General features: G+C 40.9%; 2 protein-coding genes across 2 annotated transcripts in view; both read left to right on the forward strand.

Moving 5' to 3' along the window:
• DUSP3 (dual specificity phosphatase 3) overlaps positions 1 to 7,139 on the forward strand; it is an 8,074-nt gene extending 935 nt beyond the window's left edge. The window contains exons 3-4 of the mRNA XM_031064122.1: positions 2,778 to 3,004; positions 5,155 to 7,139. Coding sequence (XP_030919982.1) covers positions 2,778 to 3,004; positions 5,155 to 5,360 — 433 coding nt within the window. The 3' untranslated portion in view covers positions 5,361 to 7,139. The remainder of the gene's footprint in view (positions 1 to 2,777; positions 3,005 to 5,154) is intronic.
• A 4,994-nt stretch (positions 7,140 to 12,133) lies between these two features.
• SOST (sclerostin) overlaps positions 12,134 to 15,871 on the forward strand; it is a 4,460-nt gene continuing 722 nt past the window's right edge. The window contains exon 1 of the mRNA XM_005429605.1: positions 12,134 to 12,353. Within this exon, the coding sequence (XP_005429662.1) occupies positions 12,134 to 12,353 (220 nt within the window). The remainder of the gene's footprint in view (positions 12,354 to 15,871) is intronic.

Consider the following 15,871-nt stretch of genomic DNA (forward strand, 5'->3'; position numbering starts at 1 on the left):
GCGCGGCGGGGCGGGGCTGTGCCGGGCCGGGCCGGGTGCGGTGCCCGGCGGGCAGAAGGACCGGAGCAGGCCGGGTGCGGTGTGTGGAGGGGCCGGGCTGGGCCGGGTGCGGTGTCCGGAGGGTGGAGAACTCGGGCCGGGCCGGGTGCGGTGCCCGGCGGGCAGAGGGGCCGGGCCGGGCCGTGAGGCGCAGGGCGGTCACCGAGCAGCTCCCGGTGCTTCGAGCCGGGGCAGTCAGGCTGCAGGACGGGATCTGCTGGATATCAGCGGGGTTTATTTTTTATGCCACATCATGGTTTCAGTTATCCTGTCCTATCCTTCTTGTGAAAAACGCCAATCACTTGTTTTTAAAATTTTTTAAGTTTAATAGTAATAAAATGGTTATAAAAATAGTAATATAATTAGAGTAATAATAATTTGGGCAATTTGGATTAGGACAATATGAAACAATAGAAACAAAGTGTTGCCCGGACAGTCCAGGTACCTCTTTCTGGGCAAAATAAGCCAGAAAAAGGACCCACATTAACAGAGGCTGAACCCTTAAAAGCAACAGCCTGTTGCATATTCATACACCTCATCCATGATGCATAAATTCCATTCAAACACAGGATTCTGTCTGGTCAGTGTCAACTTCTTCCTCTGAATCTTAACGGCGTCATCCTGCCCGAGCGAGGTGGGAAGAAGTTCGTTTCTCCTGATAATGGAGCAATAAATTCTTTTTCTGTGAAAATTTAGGTGTCCTGTGACTGGTATCTCAGTGCGAGTCCTTTCTTTAGAAAAAAAGTATCCTACATAGCATAGTTTCTATCTTAACATTTTGTTATAACCTAAAACTATATTTAACACACTACTTAAGAGAAATAATACAGCATCACTTTCTAACACAACACGTATAATATTCATTTGAATATTTGCGAAAAGCCAATCATAAAATACACATTTTTCACACTGCTGATTCTCCTTCCCCTTTTTGGTCCATCTCTGTGCACTTCTTCCCTGTGAAATTTGGGATTTATTTTTGTTGTTGTTGTTTTTTAAAAACACTGGATCCCCGTTCTTATTTTAGGTTTTTACCTCTTAAAGAAGTACAAGTCAAGATCATCATCATGATTGTCACTAACTTACTCCTAAGGCAAATCAAATTATATTTGTTACTGCCAGGACATGCACATCTAGACATGGGACTGAAATCATTCGGTAGCCAGCCTGATGTCTGACAGCCACCATCTCCTTCATACTTGTAGTAGTTACAAAATACTAGTAGTAGTTTTTTCCTGGGTAAAAAAGGAAGTCATAGCTTGCAAGCTGATTTGTGCAGTAAATAATTTAAAAATAACAGTCTGTTGCCACATTCAACCATGATTTCTGGATGGGAGTTCCTATTGATGCTGAACAGTCACATATATGCTGATCTATATAATGTTAATTAAACCATATTCTCACCCTACTAAACATAGGAACTCACCACTGAATTAACGCTTTTTGGTTTGGCCTTGCTCTGTAGGATTTTTGTGTTGAAAGCAGAATTCTCCAGACACTGAAACTTCTCCCCTGGCACAGATGATGTCCTGCCAGATGGAAAATCTGTCAGCATTTGTTTGGGTAATGAAGTCTTACAAATATTTGGTTCATTGCCATAGTTGCTTGGCACAGACAGCAGAAAATGTAGAAGCTTCAGTCATGCATAAATCTTCATCTGCTTTCACTAGAATTTAAGGGGTGTGCAATCATCAGGAAGAAAGAAATTCTCAAGATGTTCATGGCCTTGAATTACATCAAAATTGTGAGTGAATGGACTGAGAGATTCATATAGATGTAAACTGACTAATTTGGGTGTTTATTTTTTTAGATTACCTAAGTGTCCAGCCAAAAGCCCAGGATGCATTGCCATCTCACAGAAACTTGTCCAGAATGATACTGCACAAATGCTTATCTGGAGCTCAGCTTAATATTAAGACTTCTTGTATTTGCAATTTATGAGTTGAGCTGTGGGGAGTTTTTAAAAAATATTTGTTTCTATATCCAGTTAAATACATACTGAAAGCTGCTTTTAAAACCAATCTCTCTTTTCACACAGTGTGCAGGAACTGAGTTATCCTTCAGCTCAAGTTTTCTCTCACATTGTGCTGATGTTGACCAGTGGGGCTTAGATTTTACTAGGAGACCACAGAGAGTGATAAAACATGTGGGGTTTTTTATTTCCCAGGAAAGTGAGGCAAATATTGCAACTGACATAAAGAAATAATGAGACTCAGAATGAAAAGTAGTGGGATTATGGCAAAAAGGATTCAATGCTCTCCTGATATTCCTTTGTGGTTAGCTCCTCTTACTGTAGACTGCATCCCAGGGCACAAGCAGAGGTTGGTGCATGGTCACTTGTGTTACAGCAGAGTTGTTTAACTGGTTTTTAAATTATTTTATGTGGGTAACTGTTAACCTTAGAAGTTAATGTGTTATCATCTCCAGTATTTTCCTACATTGGTCAGAATTTTGTGTTCAGAAAGTTAGAATTTTATGCCACAGTAGGATCTAACAGATGCAGATTCACTTTCATGTGTGCATTCCTCAGTGTCAGCCAAGAAATCAGCATTCTCTCATGCACAAGTAGTGACCATGGCTCTGAATACTTTTGTGAATTTATAACCAGTAGCTAATTCACTTTTTGGGCATATTTGGCATCTATTAACAGAAGAATCCAAGGGTTTGGTTCTCAATACCTAAATACTGAGATAATTCACCAAATTGTAATAATTTTCTTGACACTTTTTGTCATGCAGGTTCATAGCCAAGAACATAACGAGGCTGCAGCATCTGGGGATAAGCCATGTTCTGAATGCAGCAGAGGGGAAATCATTCATGCATGTGAACACTAATGCAGAGTTCTATGAAGGCTCAGGCATCAGATACCATGGCATTAAAGCTAATGATACACAGGAATTTAACCTCAGTCGCTACTTTGAGGAGGCAGCTGATTTTATTGACAAAGCCCTTTCCCAGAAGGATGGTAAGGCAAAACTGAAATACCTTTCTACCATGTTTTCTGTGCACTAAATATGTTTCTTAGTCATTTGCTGTTTAAAATGCTTCTTTGCTCTTATTATCCATAGAACAACCAAGTGAAAAATTCAGATAAAGGCCCTGAATCAGGCACGAGAAGGCACAGCTTAGTCTTGTGTTTATACATGCAGGTCTCCAGTACCTGGCAAAGGGAATTCTGTAGGGGTGACTTTGAAATGAGGAACAGCTGCTGCATCTTATTATAGGTTCTTTCCGGGAAGAAATGTTTTTACTTTTCCTTAGATGTTTTTACTTTTTCTCTTCTTCTTTTCTAATAAAATATTCTTTAAAACAAATGTTAAGGGTCTAAAAGTGGTTTAAGGACATTAGAAATTACAATTTAAAGGCAGAATTGATATAAGTAATACAAGTACTGAAGAGTAGTCACATAACCTGTTACATGGGTTTTTTTCCCAAATGTACAGTAAGAATACAGACTGTCACCTTACAGTTTTTATTATATTAAGTCATTACATTATTTTATGTGTTGATTGCCTCTATTTCCTAGGATTGCAGGACAGCTGAAGGTTATATTTGCAATGTTGTTTATTGCCACATTTCTCTGTAGTGTGTTTCCTCAGAGCAGAAATCCTAGGACACAGTGCAGTGGGACAGATGGTGTTTGTGTTGTCTAGCTATTTCAACATTCCAGTTATTTCTACACATGCTTAATTTCCTTCTTGCTTCGTGACTGGGCATTGAATAGGAGGAATGAGAACTCCCACAATTCTAGAAGTTCTTTCTCTGAAATGGGCAAAGGGGTTCTGGAGCTGTGATGTGGGTTTTGACAGATGGAAATAAATTCTTCATCCGGTTTGGTGGAGTATGAAAAATTCTAAAAATTAAATGCAGCTCTTGCAGTTAGCACTGTGACTCACTGAAACAGGCTGCAAGAGGAGAGAAGGGTTTGCTGTGCCATGACTGTACCTGCTCAGTTTAATCTCAAAAGTCTCAGAGTCAGTAAATTCAGAGTCAATCTGGATTTGCAGCAGTTCCATTTGCTGGTTCTTTCAGTCTGAGCAGTTGTTTACCACACCTACCACTGTTTTTTTAATGTGGTGAACAAAGAGGAACCTTGGAGCTGGGTGATGCTGGAGTCAGGTTTAAGATTAACTGGCCACTGCAAATTGTTAGTTTTGTTTGACATTGAAGTGTATGACCCTGGCCTGCTGTAACCTCTTGGATGGAATAAACTGCATTTTGGAGAGCCACCTGGAGTCCCACATCCGTCATTTTGGCTCTTACAGACACTTTTGGCGCCCAAAGTGGGGCTCAAACCCACATCCCTGGGATTAAGAGTCCTGTGCTCTACCGACTGTCTTGGTTTGGAAAGACAGGAGTCTGCTAAGGAAGGCAGGAGCCTCACCTGAAATGGAGAATGTGAACTCTCCCCACCCCTTTGAATTGCTATAAATTTTAAATTAAGGGGCTCTCAGGCAAAAAATATGGGAGCAGGAAATAACAAATCTTTAATAGGGAAGGAAAGTAATAAAAGGATAAAATAAACAATGCAGTCCACTAGAACAACACTGACAGAGTCAGAACCCAACCTGACACCCTGTGGGTCAGGGTGCTGGCAGCAGTCCCATTGGAAATGTGGCTCAGCCCTCCTGCAGTGTCAGGGGTGGTTCTGCTGGAGCAGGGATCCTGTAGAGAAGGATGTATTCTTCCTCTGAAGATCCAGTGGAGGAAGAGGCAGCTGCTGTTGCTCTGGGGAATCCAATGGAGAAGCCGTGCTGGTGTCTCAAAACCTCTGGATTATATCCGGGTAGCAATGCTTGGCTCCTCCCTCTGGGCTCGCATCTCCCAATGGGATGTTATAGTTCTTATCAGCCATGCACTGACATTCAATGGCTGTTATCAGCAGATGTCCCCTCCCGAGGGAGGAGGGATTGTGGTCTCTCAAAGAGAGAGATAAGGCAAACTGCCCGCTTGACAAAGATAATCTGCCATAGAGATGGTAATAGAAAACATCTTGCATTGCAGTCTGAACACTGACTGACACCTGTCAAACTTTCATCCTTCCCAACACCCATCACCTGTTACATTTCCTGTTGCTTTGCAGCCTAACCCTGAGCTGTGACTGTCTCCCTGCAGGCCAGGTGCTGGTGCACTGCCGGGAGGGCTACAGCCGCTCGCCCACGCTGGTCATCGCCTACCTGATGCTGCGGCGGGGCATGGACGTGCGCAGCGCGCTCTGCGCCGTGCGCCAGCAGCGCGAGATCGGCCCCAACGACGGCTTCCTCAGGCAGCTCTGCCAGCTCAACGAGCGCCTGCTGAAGGAGGGCAAGGTCAAACCCTAGAGCACAGCACCGCAGTGGTTTTGTTTTCAGTTTCTCAGAGCTTTAGAGGATGGGTTAGGCGCTTTAGAGACGCGAATTTCAACCGCCGGGCTGGAATTGCTGCTTGTCTAGTGAAAATATCCGTCTGGAACTCTGTGATGTTTTCGAGATGGGACAAAATTGTGTCACTGTTTGGAGCTGTTGCCATCAAGGGATGTTTGTAGAGGGACAACTCAGCTGTCTTCATACACATTTCAGAGCCCCTGCAGACTCCATAGCATATGTGGTTTGCATTGACATTGAATGTGATTTGTTTAAGCTTTGTCTTTAGTTGTCTCACCAGTTCAGGAACACATCATCACAGAATGATTATATGCAGGTGCTTTTATTGAAGAGCTCTGGGTGTCAGGGGCACAGACCCAAATCTGACTCCACCATGGCTTCAGGATGAACATGTTTTTACACCCTTATTATATAACTACATATTAATTATTAGACTTATATTGTTCTGTTGTATACATTGATTTCATCCAAGCTTGGATTCTTGTAATTTGACGAGCCCTTAGGGTCACTGGACTGGGACTGTCCCAGTGCCACTCCCAGTGTCCCCATTTCCCCGTTCCCAGTGCAAACTGGAGCTGGTGGTTGGGTCCCCAGTGTCCTGCATGGGTCTGGTGCCCAGGACGAGCCCTCTGGGGACACTGGACTGGGACTGTCCCACTGTCCCCAGTGCCACTCCCAATCCAAACATCCAATACATTGATTTCATCCAAGCATGGATTTCAGTCATTTTCATCAAACCCCCCAACATTGTTTCTCATTATTCTTGTTAGGATTAAACAATAATTCTATCCAATTACCAAATAATCATCACATTTTACAATTATATAATTTATCATATAACAATTATATCTTTTATCATAGTCATTAAATGATTATACAGGTGCAGTTTTGCATGATCCAGTAAAGCCTAACATTTTCCCAGGCCCAACCTTTCTTTCCAACTCCCCTGAATATCCCATGATTTTAGAAACATTTTATCCCTATACTATCAACCAGAGCACCAGCTCCCAAAAGCCCCAACACATCCCTTCACTCACTCTTAATAGGAGCACTGTAATTTCTAAAGCTTCTTTTTCATGCACACAGGTGCCTAAAGTTTGAATGTAGGAGCTTCAAGGAATGGGAAGCATATGTACAAATGCACAGATGCATTCACTTGGAAAAGAAAGTGCATGCAGTGTTTTGTGTGGATTTATGCAATACACAGTGTGAGAGTAAAGCCATTCAGAACCCATGCTTGATGCACACTGTGTTTGCAAGAATAGTTTTTTATCTTTTCTGTTACAATGGACATGAAATAGTCTGTTATTAAATGCTCTTTTATTTTTATTTCAAAATCATAGTAGAAAAAAATGTCTAGAGCAAATGCTGAGGGAAGAACTTGAACAAGGAAGAAATAATATTACTATTTAGAAGTGTTTGTGGTGGATGTATAATTTAAGTATCCTAATATAATGCCTTTCAAAGCTTGTATGGAATTACAGTGTCTTTATCTCTTCTTCACTATCACTGTTCAATAACAGAATAGAATGACCTCACGTGCAGATTCCTTCCAGCACAGGTGTGCTTACAAAGCAGTTTGCACAAGAACACTCTTGACTTCTTAGATTGCTTGCATGGTATCATGAAATAAAAAATGAGCATTGTAATGTACCACACTGTATAGGAAATATTTACATTGTATTCAAATAAATGATGACTTGATTCTGTTTACTACAGATGAAATGAGTATTGGAAGAGGGAGCTTTGTTTGCACTGTGCCTGACTTAGTGTGTAAATGTGTACCTGTGATTCACAGCACTGTATTCATGCCAATGATTTCCCACTGCAAACTGGAATTGTTGGTTAAACCATCAGAAACCAGGGTGACTGTTGCATTCTCACCTGTGCTTTAATGTAGTTCTAGAATGAAAAATCTTAAAACTGTTTTAAACAGAAACACTTTAATGGTAACACATGTGATCCCAGATGAAGTTTTGTCTACTCAGTTCAATAATCAGAAATCACAAAGGCCATGCATGCATCGTTTTACAATCAGAAATCACAAAGGCCATGCATGCATTGTTTTTTTACTGCTGGTTTTGGGGTTGTGTGGTTGGAGGTCTGGGAGAGGCAGGGGAGGCTCTGTACAGCAAGGTAAAGTTCTTGAAGTTCAACTCCAGAGCAGATTATTCTGCTTGAGCTCCAGTCTTCCTGGTTTTCCTTCCACAGGATGGAGCTGCCACAGCAAGGAGCCTTTTCTCTGTCGTGTCCTTCAGGTGACAGTGGAGGGACACTCTGCGTGGTGTTCCCTGTCACATCTCCAGTCAGTCAGTATTCAGTGCTGGCTTTGAACCAGGATGGTTCAGAAATAATAAGTAGTAATCAATTCCACTACCTAATTACACACCTATTTGCTTCCTCCCATTGATCCATTTAATCAGGAGTAGATTAATTGCTTCTTCAAAATTCCTAGTTACTAATTTCATGTTGTGTGAAATAGGAGTAGTGGCTTTAGAAATAGGGATACTGGCCTTACCTTTTCTACAATGCTGACTTCTCATACTTCAGTTTAATCTATTAATTACCCTTTAAAAATACTTTAAACATAGATTTTTATTTTTTTCTTGTCTCACACCATGTATTCTTAACACCTATTTGCACTATAAGGAAGAAAAAGGGAAATTCACATTGCATGCACTTTATCTTTCACCTGTTACTTGGAAGTCAAAATTTCAGTCCATTAAAGAGCTAAGAAACCATTAGGCATTATACCTTTGTTGACCTTTAATAAACCAGAATGGTTTATTAAAATTGAGTCTGTTTACTTTATGGTGATGTTTCTGTCGTTGTTAGTACCAAGAAATATTGAAAACCAAAACAGGAGAATGTGTTCTTATAGTCAAGAAAATTTTTACTTCGTGGGACACTGGTCACTCTTATGGAAACTCTGGCCCATTTGTCTCAGTATAACAAAACTGATTTAGCAAGTGTTTTGTAATATGAGGGTGGAGAGGCATAAGTAAGACAATGTTATAAATTGTTTTTAAAAGTGAGACAGTGTCTCATATTTAAAATCACTGATAGGCAACTCAGCAACGAAACCATTTCTGCTTTTAGAGCAGGCTAAAAATAGTTAAAATGTCAGACCACTGCTCCATTAATGGATCATAGCTTTCCTCTGAGTCTTGCTCTCCAAGTACAGTCATGTTGCAAATTCCTCTGCCCATTTTAGCTGGCCAGGAAGGTCTTGTATGTCTCTAATCCACAGTGATATATTGTATACTAAATTTCTCTTCCTGATTGTAGAAGGAAAGATTACATAAAACATGGGAATGAGAGCTTTCTCTCCTTGTAATATGAAATTGAGGATGTATTGGAAAAAATAGAGCTTTTTATTCCTCTGAAATTGCTGAGCACCTGCCCTTTGCTGTGAGATCTTCCTTACAAGAATGCTGATTTAGGGAAGTACATTTGGAAAGAGCTGTTTGTTGCAAACAGCAACACTCTGTCTCTGATGCCAGAAGCAGAACTTTTTACCTAATTTTATTTTTTATATTAGTTCTCCTAGTTTGCTATGATGTTTTTAGCACAATCTAGTGGAATCTGTCTTAGTTTAGCACAGAAATTTCTCCTAAAATTACTTTCTGGGCGTCGCCAAAGAGTAAAACTAGAAACAGAACAAGCCTGAGAGGTGTCTTTTAAGGATTTGCTGGTGAGAATTAGTTTTAGTTATTTATTAATCTATTCTGCAAATAAATCCTGGAAATAACAAAGTGTTGGTTGTGTGTTTTAATTGTAGTTTCTGCAGGCTGATGCTGCTGGCTGGCTGACTCACCAGATGGAGCTGTAGGCTTGTTCTTCTTCCCAGGAGAGCCATCCCTGACTCCTGAACTGTGCTGGTGTGTGCATCCAGTGAATTCTTACCACTCAAAAGCCCCCAGAATGACTTAGCAGTCTCTGGTGGAGAATAACAAGAATCCATTTATTTTGGCTTCTTGCAGAAGATGTCACCACAGCATTCAAACTGTTGTATTCATTCCGTGACATTGCAGAATTCTGAGGCAGCTGGAAGTTGATTAGGAAAGGCTGCAGCATAGAAAAATAACAAACAAACAAACAAACAAGTGTTTGAGAAGCAAAGTTCATGTCAAAACAGAATTCTGATCATGTCAAAACCAGAATTCTTGGGCAGTGTGTGAAGTTTGTGCACAGAGAAGCTGGAATTGCACCTGCACAGCTTTGGGCTGGGATGCTGAGCAGAACCCTCAGGCCCAGGTGTGGGCAGGGGGAGCACCTGGAGCTGGAAGTGAGGCAATTTCAGGAGCTGCTTTAGCTGTGCCTGCATTGCAGGGTTCAATGCCAGTGCTTCAGGAGTTCAGTTGCAATGCCAGTGTTTCAGGAGAGGTGCTGGAGTTCAGAAAGCAGCAGCAATGGATTCAGGCTGAGCAGGAGATGCCAATTAACTCCTGATGGCTCTGATTCCTCCTCAGAGCCGAGCACTGCTTTGGGCTCAGTGGGGTTAACTTTCTTCCCATTTTGGGGTTGTGCTGAGCTCAGTGATGATCTTACAGAGATGTTTGTGTTACTGCTGAGCAGGGCAGACACAGCTGAGGCCTTTTCTGCTGGGGGTTGTTGGTTTCTCTGGGTCTGGATTGAAGGCACTTCAGATGATAATTCAGGCTTAGATTCAGGTGTTTGTTGTTTCTTATCAATGAAACAACCTCACAACCATGAGTTCTGCAGCCCTTCATTAGCAAGGCACAAAATGGTCAACTCTCTCTTATTACAAGGCCTTTTAAGACTAAACTATCCAATTAAGAAATAGCACCTAGATTATTTTCCCTTTTAACCCAATAACTGATCCCTCAAAGCCTGCAATGTGGACTTTTCTGTCCAATTACAAAATGCCACCCAAACCCATGGAGAAGGTAAATAAGAACAACCAGTCTCCTCCCTAAAACCTCCATCTTGCTTCATATTTATTTCCAATTAAGAAATAGCACCTAGATTATTTTCCCTTTTAACCCAACAACTGATCACTCAAAGCCTGCAATGTGGGCTTTTCTGTCCAGTTACAAGATACCACCCAAACCCATGGAGAAGAAGGAAGAAGAAGGTAAAGAAGAACAACCAGTCTCCTCCCTAAAACCTCCATCTTGCTTAAGATACTATGTCAATATTTATTTCTATATTCTAAATATATTTGGAATATATTTATTTCTAATATAATAATATTTAATATATTTAATTATAAAATAATACATTTATTATTATAAATAATTACTATTTATTTCTAATATAATCAAATTCAATATATTTAATTACATATAATAAACACTCTCTCCCTGATAACTCTTTTTGTTTTTTCCTGTGCTTCATTAAAACTACAAAAATCAAATTTTGGGGGGAGGGAAGCAGCACAGAGCATGCCTGCTTTGCTGCAGGAAAGGCTGTGAGCAGGCAAGCAGCTACAGGGTGCGAAAAAATGTTTTTGTAGCTAAGGAATCTGAATGGCTGAGATTTGGGTTCATTCCTGGCACCTATTAGGCCACCCTCCTTCTTATGGACAAGAAGTTTTAAGCCACAAGCTAAATATAGCTTCTGTTTTCTTCATTCAGAAATTGTTTTGGTATTATTTCTTCATGTGGGTTATACAGATAAATATAATAGTTAATAACAGTTCATATATAAGAGTTAATACAGATTGTTGAAGTGCTTGGGAGAAGCTGCATCAAGAAGATTTTTATGTTTTATGTGACAGTTGATCACTCTAAATGAGATTCTCTCTAGTGGGCCTGCACTGACAACAATATTTTGGAAATATTACATGAAAAATTAACAGAAACTGAACTTTGGTGGATACATCCAATTCTGAAAGTATTTAAACAAGGGAATAAAGAGGCAGCAAGGACTCAGTGATTGCCAGCACTCAGCTCTGTTCTGCTTTTCTGCTACTCTCTCTGATGTCACTTTGGACAAGGCTCTCTTGGAGAGAACCCACACATGGTGCTATTCCTGTCTGACCAAAATAATACCAAAATCCTTCTTTAGTTCCTGCTCCTTCAGGACTTGGAGTCCTTCACGACTTGTTCAGTTCAGCTCCAAGCCAAAAATAGATTTACTACATGTAAGTAAGCAAAATGATGCTTAGAAGAACATGAAACAAAATGTAGAGCTCCTTGTTATGGAAAAGCGAGGGAAAAAAAAACTCCTTGTTATGGAGAGGAAAAAACCCTAATAATTTCCCTGCAGAGACTGAAAAGCAGAATTACTGAGCTACACTTTCTAGATTTACTCACTTTATACATTGAGCAAAGGGAAGAGGGAATTTGCTGAATAACAACAGCAAAATGTCAAAAGTCTGAAAAACCTTTAAAAAGACAAAGTTTCAAATATGGATGGAGGCAGAAGCAGGTTTTAATTACACCATTGTTAGAGCAAAACTGCAGAAAGGCTTGGCAGGTTGCAATTCATTGTAGTCTTGTCTATCACCTTTTGTTGCCAGGCTCAAAAATGAGGTAGATAAGAGAAGTTTTTGCATAACAGTTGTAAAATATTGTCACTAACCCACCCCCACACACCCATTTTATTTCACACTGACAAAAGCTGAGATGAATGAGTTGTCTGGCCCTTCCCACTTTGTATAGTCATTGGCTGGCTTGGTTCTAAAAGGGATTTTAAAAAGGGGAATAATGTGCCTTTGCCCAGGATCTGAGGCTGTCAGGGTGCTGAAAAGCTGATCTGTGACCATGCAGATCCCTTGGGCTGTGTGTGCTGTCTGCGTCCTGACACAAATCACACTTCACTCTGTGCAAGGCTGGCAGGTGTTTAAAAATGATGCTACAGAAATCATTCCTGAGATCACTGAAAATCCAGAAACACCAATGGAGCCGACTTTCAGCAACAACAACACCATGAACCAGGCAAAACATGGAGGAAGACACATACAACAAACTCCAGACCTCAGTGGTAAGAAAAATATCATTATTTCTGTTTGGATCATAGCAATTTGTAAAAGAAAACTTGTGATCATCTATGTTTGTTTATTAACACTTTAGGTGTGGCCCAGCTGCTTTAAGTGACAGGGATTTACATCTGCTGTTGAAGAAGTATGAATATAAACATTAGGAAGAATATATTGGAGTTTACTGATGCAAATATCAGCTCTCTGTTGAACATTGCTACTCTGCAGACAACTCCAAAACATCAAACCTGCAGAAATTAATACCTGTAGATAAAAACAAATACCTGTAGATATCACTTAACACTTCTCTGTGTTTTGTGAGGAAATGTCACAAATTGTCTTTCCCCCTTTAATATTAGGTTGGAGGAAGGGTTGACAGTGGAGACAATAATAGAAATTCGTAATATTTAGGAACATCCACACCAGCTGTGGCTAAGATCACACGAGAAGTGGCACATTGAGGTTGTGCTCAGCTAAATGAGAGAAATGTGCTGCTCACTGACAGATCTTCAGCCAGGTTCCAGCAGCCAAAAATGCTCCAAGATCCATTGTCACTTGACCAAGTGTCTAACTTTAGCAGTGATGCAAGACACCACCAGCCTTCTGAGGAGAGACAGGAGATGGAAAGCTAACCCCAAACAGAGAAAGGTAGCTTTAAAAAAGCTTTCCGCTGGAAAATAGAGCAACTTTGCTCCTCCAGACACACAGCACAAAGCACAGAGCAGCACAGGCACAGATCAAACTTAGAATTTCCACTGTTGTGCATTGCAGATCTCAGCCAGCCTCCTTTTTCTGGGGACAGCTTGAAGGCGATTGGGAATTTCTGCTGCAGCTGTCTTTAGGGCCTTTAAAACCAGAGGGTTAACAATATTTTAAAAGAAATTTTTTTAAAGTAATGCTTTTGAGAGTGTGGCCTTAAAAGTTTCTCATATTCCTAAGAGGGAGAGCACTGAGTTCCTCCCAGGCAGAGCAGGTTGGGTTTTTTGTCTCATCTCAATACCTTCATTTTCTAGCTTCCTGCTGCTCTGCCATCAGCTGGGAACCTGCCCCACTGATTTGTGCATATTTTTCAAAGTGGAAGGCACAGTAAGTTAAGAAATCAAAGCCTGAAGGACACTGGGCAGTTGTTTAGGATACACAATGGTCTTGTATACTTATTTTGGCATTTTTAACATAAAGAATCAAAATGATGATCCAAAGTGGCCAGACCTGGAACATATGCACCGGACCATGAGGGATTTTGCACCTGCACACTCACAGGACATAAATGCAGATAATATCACATATAGAGCTGAGGCAAGTGCCTGGATATTTAACTGCCTGTGCAATATGGAGGTATAATGCACCTTATTCCACTCATTTATTTATTTACGGACAGACATTTTCTTAGCTGCTTAGGGAGCTTGGGAGTGTTAGACTGAAGTGTATGTGGGGTTCAGTTGCCAGTATTTTTGTCACAGCTGGCAAGGATTGCTTAATTCCATTAATGCAATCCTTCAAAATCTAAAAAAAAAAATGAAATCTTGCTAGCTGTACTTTGACAAATATAAATCTGAGCACTGAAAATCCTGTTTCTGTATTTCACAGGAAAACCTAAAATTAAAATCTCTGTACAAATACCGTTGTGTCACTAATAATTCAGGGTCAGAATTCTTTTTTGCTGAACTAAACCTTGTACACAGTGAGCAGAATTGGCCTAACAGACACAGCCTATTCTGAGCTGACCTTTGAAGGCTTCCACCACAAACAGTGTTCCTGAATTAAATGTCTTTTTTGTCCTTTTGACTAAGAACATTAATGTAGATGAATAACTAATGTAGATTAATAACTTCTAGATGAAGTTATTTGATAAACACTTAAAAATCAAATTCTGTGTCTTCCCAACAAGTCAATTAACCAAGGGAAAGGAGCCACTTTTGGGAAAAATTATGTTCCTGCAACTGGAAAATTTCTAAATACTTAATGCTAAGAAATCTTATCTTTTCTAATGCTTCATTTACCTAGAGTTATCCATTGAGAAAAAGGAGAGGAAAAAATCTGTAAGGTTCCTAATAGCCAGAAGGTGCCTTTAGCTCTCTCAGGGGAGCTGTGTGGGACATGTGGAATTACCAGAGAGAACAGGAAATTTGGAATAGCTGCTGCCTGAATAGTGGGAATTCCTTAGTGCTGTTGTTACCTGGGATTTCTCTAACCTGGAACACATCACGCAAGCTAAAAAATCACTTCAGAAACACTCTTCTTTGCTGAAAAAAAAATCTGGAGTAAATAGAGTTGAAGTAAATAAAGTTAAACTAGAGCAGTGGAGGAAGGTGTTGCCCACAGTTAAATGGAGCCAGGAGAATATTGCCAAAAATTCCCAGCTGCTCCATTTCCCCCTGCACAGCGCTGACATGAAATGTACCTGGTGCATTTTATTCACCAATTTGTACTTTGTTATTCAAGGGTTTTTAAACTGGAGTAGCTGAATAGTCAGGAGCTGCATGAGTGAGCTTTTTGGGGTATTTCTCCTGCAAATCTGCTGGTCAAGTCTAGCTCAGAGAGAGATCTGCTGCAGGAGCTGCTGTGGTTTGACACTGGCCCAACACCAGGCACCCACAAAAGCCACTCACTCACCCTCCCCTGCCACAGCTGGGCAGAGGAGAGCAAAATCAACAACAAAAAAATCTGTCAGATTAAAGCACTTGGTAAGAGAGTGAGAGAAACTGAGCTGGGGGTTTGGAGGTTTGAGATAAGGACCAGGAGAAAAACACTCCAAGGGCAAAACAGGCTTGGCTTAGAGGTACAAAATGACTTTATTACTAACAGATCAGAGGAGGATAGTGAGAAGTAAAATAAACTCTTAAAAACATCTTTATTACCCCAAAATGCTCCTTCCCACTGACAGCTCAGGCAGCCAGGGCATGGGGGGATTTGGGTTAGGGCTTGGGTTTGGGTTTGGGTGCTTTCTCAAAGCTGACTGAAAGAAAGAGCAGGATTGAAGGATTACAGGAATGAAAGAGCAGAACTGAAGGGAAGAGCAGGACTGAAAGAACAGGACTGAAAGGAAGAGCACGATTGAAGGATTACAGGAATGAAGGAGCAGGACTGAAGGAAGGAGCAGGACTGAAGGATGACAGGAATAAAGGATTACAGGAATGAAAGAGTGGGACTGAAGGGAAGAGCAGGAATAAAGGATTACAGAAATAAAAGAGCAGGCCTGAAGGGAGGAGCAAGACTGAAAGATTACAGAACTGAAAGAACAGGAATGAAGGGAGGAGCAGGACTGAAGGAAGGGAGGAGCAGGATTAGAAGAGCTGGATTGAAGGGAAGGATTCAATCCTTCCCTTCAATCCTTCAGAAATGAAGGATTACAGGAATGAAGGAGCAGGACTGAAGGAAGGGAGGAGCAGGCATCATGAAGGATTGCAGGACTGAAGGGAAGAGCAGGACTGAAAGAGCAGGACTGAAGGATTACAGGAATGAAGGGAAGAGCAGGATTAAAGGATTACAGGAAGTGAGGAGCAGGGCTGAAGGGAGGGAAGAG

This window comes from Geospiza fortis, unplaced genomic scaffold, assembly GCF_000277835.1.
Source record: "Geospiza fortis unplaced genomic scaffold, GeoFor_1.0 scaffold324, whole genome shotgun sequence".
In the NCBI taxonomy this organism is placed as follows: domain Eukaryota; kingdom Metazoa; phylum Chordata; class Aves; order Passeriformes; family Thraupidae; genus Geospiza; species Geospiza fortis.